The sequence below is a fragment of the Macrobrachium nipponense genome, chromosome 31 (assembly GCF_015104395.2).
Source record: "Macrobrachium nipponense isolate FS-2020 chromosome 31, ASM1510439v2, whole genome shotgun sequence".
Taxonomy (NCBI): domain Eukaryota; kingdom Metazoa; phylum Arthropoda; class Malacostraca; order Decapoda; family Palaemonidae; genus Macrobrachium; species Macrobrachium nipponense.
The window spans coordinates 52,767,088-52,776,592 of record NC_061093.1 but is presented as its reverse complement, the minus strand read 5'-3'; the positions used below and the strand labels follow the sequence as shown (position 1 = coordinate 52,776,592).

At 28.1% G+C, this 9,505-nt stretch overlaps 1 protein-coding gene and 1 pseudogene across 1 annotated transcript in view; one reads left to right on the top strand and one right to left on the bottom strand.

The window, feature by feature from the left end:
• The first annotated feature begins 787 nt into the window (after positions 1-787).
• LOC135206845 (dnaJ protein homolog 1-like) lies at positions 788-7,610 on the top strand (annotated as a pseudogene).
• A 394-nt stretch (positions 7,611-8,004) lies between these two features.
• LOC135206844 (DNA polymerase delta catalytic subunit-like) overlaps positions 8,005-9,505 on the bottom strand; it is a 33,513-nt gene continuing 32,012 nt past the window's right edge. The window contains exon 2 of the mRNA XM_064238331.1: positions 8,005-9,503. Within this exon, the coding sequence (XP_064094401.1) occupies positions 8,005-9,503 (1,499 nt within the window). The remainder of the gene's footprint in view (positions 9,504-9,505) is intronic.

The window sequence follows — 9,505 nt, the reverse complement described above, 5'->3', positions numbered from 1 at the left end:
AACCTTGCGACTACTTAAAACTTTTTCAAATAAACTGACTTTTGAATAAAGAATACGCCAGTTATTAATTCTCTTGAAAAGACTTATGATAGAGAAATGATTAGCGACTACTTAAACTTTTTAAAATGACTTTTGAATAAAGAATGCAACCCTCCTTAGCTAGCTAGCACTGGTATTTCCAAAAAATTTTTATACAAAACAAAAACATAAAAACTCTATTAATATCCATTACGCTGATTAAGAATAAATCCAAAGGGGGAATATATTTGGTTGTCTCTTTTAATTTACATATAGATATAGCTCCCAGATATCATTCAGCATTGTTGAATATTAAAATGCGCATTGTAGCTCAGCTAACCAAACTTAGTTCAACATCAGCATGGACTATTACAAGATTCTAGGCATCTCCCAAGATGCTTCAATGGAAGATATTAAAAGAGCTTACCGAAAAATGGCACTTAGATACCATCCAGATAAAAATAAATCATCGGATGCAGAGGAAAGGTTTAAAGCCATCTCGCAAGCTTACGAAATATTGAGCGATGCGAAAAAGCGAGAGTGTTACGATCAACATGTGAAAGGTAAAATGAAGGATGAGGAGGTACCTAAGGGGGGTAATAATAAAACTCGCTTCACATGATACCTCTACCCCCATACTAGCGATCCCAAAACTCGCTTCACATATACCTCTACTAGCAATCCCAAAACTCGCTTTACATATACCTCTACTAGCGATCCCAAAACTCGCTTCACATATACATCTACCACTACTACTACTAGCGGTCCAATGGACGACATTTTCCATCAGTTCTTCGGCACCCACGGTAAATTTAATCACTTCTTTAATAACTCTGACGATGATGATGATGATGAAGACGACGATGATGATGATGATATTCGTATGATGTGGAGAGGCATCAGTAGGCATCGAATGGGAGGTTTCAACTGTAATCACAAACACTATCACAGGGGGGGAAGGTATCATCATCATCATCATCATCATCAGGATCCTCCAATCTACCGGGACCTGTACGTGACCCTCGAAGAAATAGCTCAAGGAGTGATCAAAAAGATGAAAATCACTCGGAATGTGTTAGCGATGATGGAAAATATACCACCAGGAGAGAAGAGAAAATATTTGAGCATTAACATTATGCCCGGTACGAAGGATGGTTTTGAGCATCAAATTCGAAAGAATGGGAGACGAGTCGCCTGGCAAGGGTCCCGGCCCGCTGATATCATTTTCGTTATTAGGGGAAAAGCCTCACCCGGCATTTAAGAGAGACGATACTAATTTGATCTACTCGGTCAAACCCCAAAATCCCCCTCAGAGACGCCTGGTGTGGTACCAGCGTGTCTGTCCCTACTCTGGAAGGCCAAAGGGTCACACTCGATTTCAAAAATATAATTATCACACCTCAGACGACGAAGATACTCTCAGGATATGGTCTACCTTTTCTTGACAACCCTTCCAGAAAGGGTAATATCATTGTTATTCATTTTGACATACCAAATTCCAGAATTTTATTGCTAGAAAACGTCAGAAATAATCTTTTCAAATTATTGCCGATAGTCGTTAATGCATTATTATTATTATTTAAAATAATAATAATAATAATAATGAAATTTATCGCGTTCCCAAACACCAGAGAGTCTTAAAGGATCGAAAAACTAATAATTCTCTCTCTCTCTCTCTCTTGTCTCGTGAGAAAATTCTTGTTCTTTTTTTTTAAATCAATTTTAACACGTCCTGAGACTTTTAGACATTAGTTTTTTTTATAAAAATAATAATAATAATGAGACAGAAGAGTTTGATATTTTTGCCTTATCATAATAAATATATATATAAAAAGATATACATGTATTTATTTTTATACCAAGAAATGCTGATTACTGAAGAGAGAGAGAGAGAGATTGCTCCAATAACAACGATAGAGACATTTTCATATTTTTATATGATAGTATGAACAAAATGTTAGTTGGGAATATAAAATTCAATTTATAAATCAAAGGCCAACTGGTGATAAAAAAATGACAAAATAGTCCAAAAATATTTTTTTAATCAAACATCCACTTTTTCGTCATCCGTCATTGCTCCAATAACAATGATAGGGACATTATCATATTTTTATATGATAGTATGGACAAAATGCTAGTTGGGAATATAAAATTCAATTTATAAATCAAATTCGAACTAATGATAAAAAAATGACAAAATGTGTCAAAAGATGTTTTTTCAAAAATTTTTACAAGTTTATGAAAAAGAGTTAACTCGGCCTTTTTAATATTTAGAGAAGTAATATTAATTATATCAAAGTCAAACTAGTTGAATTCAAGTCAAAATAAATACTTTATTAAAAACTTTTTTTTTTTTTTCCAAAAACCACTTTTTCGTCATCTGTCATTGCTCCAATAACAATGATAGGGACATTATCATATTTTTATATGATAGTATGGATAAAATGCTAGATGGGAATATAAAATTCAATTTATAAATCAAATTCGAACTAATGATAAAAAAATGACAAAATGTGTCAAAAGATGTTTTTTCAAAAATTTTTACAAGTTTATGAAAAGAGTCAACTCGACCTTTTTAATATTAAGAGAAGGGGGTATTATTCATATCAAAGTCAAACTAGTTGAATTCAAGTCAAAATGAAACTTTATTAAAAATTAATTTTTTTTCCAAAATCCACCTCGCTCATATGTCATTGCTCCAATAACAATGATAGAGACATTATCATATTTTTATATGATAGTATGAACAAAATGCTAGTTGGGAATATAAAATTCAATTTATAAATCGAATGCCAACTGGTGATAAAAAAATGACAAAATAGTCCAAAAATATTTTTTTAATCAAACATCCACTTTTTCGTCATCCGTCATTGCTCCAATAACAATGATAGAGACATTATCATATTTTTATATGATAGTATGAACAAAATGCTAGTTGGGAATATAAAATTCAATTTATAAATCAAATTTCAACTAATGATAAAAAAATGACAAAATGTGTCAAAAGATAGTTTTTTCAAAAATTTTTACAAGTTTATGAAAAAGAGTTAACTCGGCCTTTTTAATATTTAGAGAAGTAATATTAATTATATCAAAGTCAAACTAGTTGAATTCAAGTCAAAATGAAACTTTATTAAAAATTAATTTTTTTTAATCCAAATCCACTTTTTCGTCATCTGTCATTGCTCCAATAACAATGATAGAGACATTATCATATTTTTATATGATAGTATGAACAAAATGCTAGTTGGGAATATAAAATTCAATTTATAAATCGAATGCCAACTGATGATAAAAAAATGACAAAATAGTCCAAAAATATTTTTTTAATCAAACATCCACTTTTTCGTCATCCGTCATTACTCCAATAATAATGATAGGGACATTATCATATTTTTATATGATAGTATGGACAAAATGCTAGTTGATGATACAAAATTTAATTTATAAATCAAATTTCAACTAATGATAAAAAAATGACAAAATGTATCAAAAGATGTTTTTTCAAAAATTTTTACAAGTTTATGAAAAATAGTTCAACTCGGCCTTTTTAATATTTAGAGAAGTAATATTAATTATATCAAAGTCAAACTAGTTGAATTCAAGTCAAAATGAAACTTTATTAAAAATTAATTTTTTTTTCCAAAATCCACTTTTTCGTCATCTGTCATTGCTCCAATAACAATGATAGAGACATTATCATATTTTTATATGATAGTATGAACAAAATGCTAGTTGGGAATATAAAATTCAATTTATAAATCGAATGCCAACTGGTGATAAAAAAAATGACAAAATAGTCCAAAAATATTTTTTTTTATCAAACATCCACTTTTTCGTCATCTGTCATTGCTCCAATAACAATGTAGAGACATTATCATATTTTTATATGATAGTATGAACAACAAATGCTAGTTAGGAATATAAAATTAAATTTATAAATCAAATGCCAACTGGTGATAAAAAAAATGACAAAATAGTCCAAAAATATTTTTTTAATCAAACATCTACTTTTTCGTCATCTGTCATTGCTCCAATAACAATGATAGGGACATTATCATATTTTTATATGATAGTATAGACAATATTCTAGTTGATGATATAAAATTCAATTTATAAATCAAATTTCACTAATGAAACTTTATTAAAAATTAATTTTTTTTAATCCAAATCCACTTTTTCGTCGTCTGTCATTGCTCCAATAACAAAATGCTAGTTAGGAATATAAAATTAAATTTATAAATCAAAGGCCAACTGGTGATAAAAAAATGACAAAATAGTCCAAAAATATTTTTTTAATCAAACATCTACTTTTTCGTCATCTGTCATTGCTCCAATAACAATGATAGGGACATTATCATATTTTTATATGATAGTATAGACAATATTCTAGTTGATGATATAAAATTCAATTATAAATCAAATTTCAACTAATGAAACTTATTAAAAATTAATTTTTTTTAATCCAAATCCACTTTTTCGTCATCTGTCATTGCTCCAATAACAATGATAGAGACATTATCATATTTTTATATGATAGTATGAACAAAATGCTAGTTGGAATATAAAATTCAATTTATAAATCGAATGCCAACTGATGATAAAAAAAATGACAAAATAGTCCAAAAATATTTTTTTAATCAAACATCCACTTTTTCGTCATCGTCATTACTCCAATAACAATGACAAAATGTATCAAAAGATGTTTTTTTCAAAAATTTTACAAGTTTATGAAAAATAGTTCAACTCGGCCTTTTTAATATTTAGAGAAGTAATATTAATTATATCAAAGTCAAACTAGTTGAATTCAAGTCAAAATAAAACTTTATTAAAAATTCTTTTTTTTAATCCAAATCCACTTTTTCGTCATCCGTCATTGTTCCAATTATAACGATAGAGACATTTTCATATTTTTAAATGATTGTATGGACAAAATGCTAGTTGGGAATATAAAATTCAATTTATAAATCGAATGCCAACTGATGATAAAAAAATGACAAAATAGTCCAAAAATATTTTTTTAATCAAACATCCACTTTTTCGTCATCCGTCATTGTTCCAATTATAACGATAGAGACATTTTCATATTTTTAAATGATTGTATGGACGAAATGCTAGTTGGGAATATAAAATTCAATTTATAAATCGAATGCCAAAATAGTCCAAAAATATTTTTTTAATCAAACATCCACTTTTTCGTCATCTGTCATTGCTCCAATAATAATGATAGGGACATTATCATATTTTTATATGATAGTATAGACAAAATGCTAGTTGGGAATATAAAATTTAATTTATAAATCAAATTTCAACTAATGATAAAAAAATGACAAAATGTATCAAAAGATGTTTTTTCAAAAAGTTTATGAAAAAGAGTCAACTCGACCTTTTTAATATTAAGAGGAGGGGTATTATTCATATCAAAGTCAAACTAGTTGAATTCAAGTCAAAATAAAACTTTATTAAAAATTCTTTTTTTTAATCCAAATCCACTTTTTCGTCATCCGTCATTGTTCCAATTATAACGATAGAGACATTTTCATATTTTTAAATGATTGTATGGACAAAATGCTAGTTGGGAATATAAAATTCAATTTATAAATCGAATGCCAACTGGTGATAAAAAAATGACAAAATAGTCCAAAAATATTTTTTTAATCAAACATCCACTTTTTCGTCATCTGTCATTGCTCCAATAACAATGATAGGGACATTATCATATTTTTATATGATAGTATAGACAATATTCTAGTTGATGATACAAAATTTAATTTATAAATCAAATTTCAACTAATGATAAAAAAATGACAAAATGTATCAAAAGATGTTTTTTCAAAAATTTTTACAAGTTTATGAAAAGGGTTCAACTTGGCCTTTTTTTTTAATATTTAGAGAAGGATTATTATTCATATCAAAGTCAAACTAGTTGAATTCAAGTCAAAATAAAACTTTATAAAAATTAATTTTTTTTTAATCCAAATCCACCTTTTCATCATCCGTCATTGCTCCAATTATAACGATAGAGACATTTTCATATTTTTATATGATAGTATGAACAAAATGCTAGTTGGGAATATAAAATTCAATTTATAAATCAAATTCGAACTGGTGATAAAAAAATGACAAAATAGTCCAAAAATATTTTTTTAATCAAACATCCACTTTTTCATCGTTCGTCATTGCTCCAATAACAATGATAGGGACATTATCATATTTTTATATGATAGTATGGACAAAATGCTAGTTGGGAATATAAAATTCAATTTATAAATCAAATTTCAACTAATGATAAAAAAATGACAAAATGTGTCAAAAGATATTTTTTCAAAAATTTTTACAAGTTTATGAAAAAGAGTTAACTCGGCCTTTTTAATATTAAGAGAAGGGGTATTAATTATATCAAAGTCAAACTAGTTCAATTCAAGTCAAAATGAAACTTTATTAAAAAATTCTTTTTTTAATCCAAAAACCACCTTTTCGTCATCTGTCATTGCTCCAATAACAATGATAGAGATACTATACATATTTTTATATCGATAGTATGAATAAAATGCTATAGTGGGATAATACAAAATTCAATTTATAAATCGAATGCCAACTGGTGATAAAAAAATGACAAAATAGTCCAAAAAATATTTTTTTTAATCAAATATCCACTTTTTTGTCATCCAGTCATTGCTCCAATAACAATGATATGGACATATCATATATTATATGATAGTATGGACAATATTCTAGTTGATGATACAAAATTTAATTTATAAATCAAATTTAAACTAATGATAAAAAAATGACAAAATGTGTCAAAAGATGTTTTTCAAAAATTTTGACAAGTTTATGAAAAAGAGTCAACTCGACCTTTTTAATATTAAGAGAAGGGGTATTATTCATATCAAAGTCAAACTAGTTGAATTCAAGTCAAAATGAAACTTTATTATAAATACCACTTTTTTGTCGTCTGTCATTGCTCCCAATAACAATGATAGGAACCAATTATCATATTTTTATATGATAGTATGAACAAAATGCTAGTTGGGAATATAAAATTCAATTTATAAATCGAATGCCAACTGATGATAAAAAAATGACAAAATAGTCCAAAAATATTTTTTTAATTTTTTTAATAAAAAATCCACTTTTTCATCGTTCGTCATTGCTCCAATAACAATGGATAGGAACCAAATTATCATATTTTTATATGATTAGTATGGACAAAATGCTAGTTGGGAATATAAATTTCAATTTATAAATCGAATGCCAACTGATGATAAAAAATTGACAAATTAGTCCAAAAAATATTTTTTTAATAAAAAATCCACTTTTTCATCGTTCGTCATTGCTCCAATAACAATGATAGGGACATTATCATATTTTTATATGATAGTATAGACAATATTCTAGTTGGGAATATAAAATTCAATTTATAAATCAAATTTCAACTAATGATAAAAAAATGACAAAATGTGTCAAAAGATGTTTTTTCAAAAATTTTTACAAGTTTATGAAAAAGACTTCAACTCGACCTTTTTAATATTTAGAGAAGTAATATTAATTATATCAAAGTCAAACTAGTTGAATTCAAGTCAAAATGAAACTTTATTAAAAATTAATTTTTTTTTCCAAAATCCACTTTTTCGTCATCTGTCATTGCTCCAATAACAATGATAGAGACATTATCATATTTTTATATGATAGTATGAACAAAATGCTAGTTGGGAATATAAAATTCAATTTATAAATCAAATTCGAACTGGTGATAAAAAAAATGACAAATAGTCCAAAAATATTGTTTAATAAAAAATCCACTTTTTCGTCATCCGTCATTGCTCCAATAACAATGATAGGAACATTATCATATTTTTATATGATAGTATAGACAATATTCTAGTTGATGATACAAAATTTAATTTATAAATCAAATTTCAACTAATGAGAAAAAAATGACAAAATGTATCAAAAGATGTTTTTTTCAAAAATTTGACAAGTTTATGAAAAAGACTTCAACTCGGCCTTTTTAATATTTAGAGAAGTAATATTAATTATAATAGTACTTTTTACTAAAACGACGGCCTTTTCTACATCTCTTTCGATAAGAATCATTTTTAAAACTTCCGAGATCAAATGCGCGGCGAAACGACAATTGTCTCTCCTAATTGTTTCTATTCCTTTACAATCAATTTTATCAAAAGTATCAGGTCGCGTATAGTATAATCCTGCGTACCTTTTTTTATTAATGAGCAGGTAGGGGAAATATACCTTTTCAAATTCTAATTTAATAGGTTTAGTAAAATACGTTGTAACGTACGATGCAGCTACTTGGCCTAATGTTATAGCTTCTTGAATAGTTTTCACACCAAAATTTATCATTACTGAATCCGTATCGCCGTAGATAATCTTCGCGTTTGTATATTTTTCTTCGATTTTGTCTTTGGTAAACATGATCATTTCACGCCCGAACGCTGTGACGCTTTGCGAAATTTCTACGCAAGGTAATTTACCAACTTGCGCGCCAGTGAAACCATACACCGAGTTGGCAGACATTTTCAAAGCTAGTTGACGACCGTCTAATACCTTTCTTTTCAACGGATCAGTTTCCCTTTTCAATTCATCTTTAGCCTTTTTGCGCGCTGATAGTAAATTTTCCAAAATTTTGGGAAGTAACCCTTTGCGAATATGAGGTTTAACGAAATAATTACCCGATGGAGTTTTAATATAATCTTCACTGGATAGCCTACTATAATGATCATCATCATCATCATTATCATTATTATTATTCTTTAATAATAAAGTCGAATAACATAGATTATGAGCCATAATAATCGTTGGATATAACGATGAAAAATCTAACGTAGTAATAGGGTCATTATAATAGCCTTTCGCAGGCTCGATGACTGTCGCTCCCTGATAATCATTAACCTTTTGTTTTCCTTGACACGATGGAATGATAAAATTTTCTATCGCGCAATTTCTAAGTAACTGAGACATGATTTTAACTTGCTGCCCTCTCGTAAGGATAAAGGATAAAGGGACGCCCGTTACGCGAGCCATTTCGATATAGTTAACGAGTAACATTAATTTATCGATTAATTTTAGAGGCAAATACGCGTCTTTTAAACAATAAATGGCCAGTTTTTGTCTCGTTTGAGCGCTAGTATGGTGTAAAGTTGAAATTTCCGTGTGATGAATATCATCTTTTCGTTCATTTAAAAAATGCTCAGCAACGGCGTTTAAACCGTATGAACGCAACTTGTATTCTCTCTTGATTATATTCATTACGTCCAAAACGCATCGGCCTTCTACATTGACCATTTTATTAATCATTTTTCCCATTTGTCTGCTTTCAAATGTTTTATTCACAATGGTAGATTGTAGATTTTTAATTCTACTGAGATAAAATCGATCAGAATTCAAATGCTGAGCTCTTTCTATCAAATAAGCTAAATCGAAATTATTAATGTTATATCCAGTAATAATATCAGGATCAATT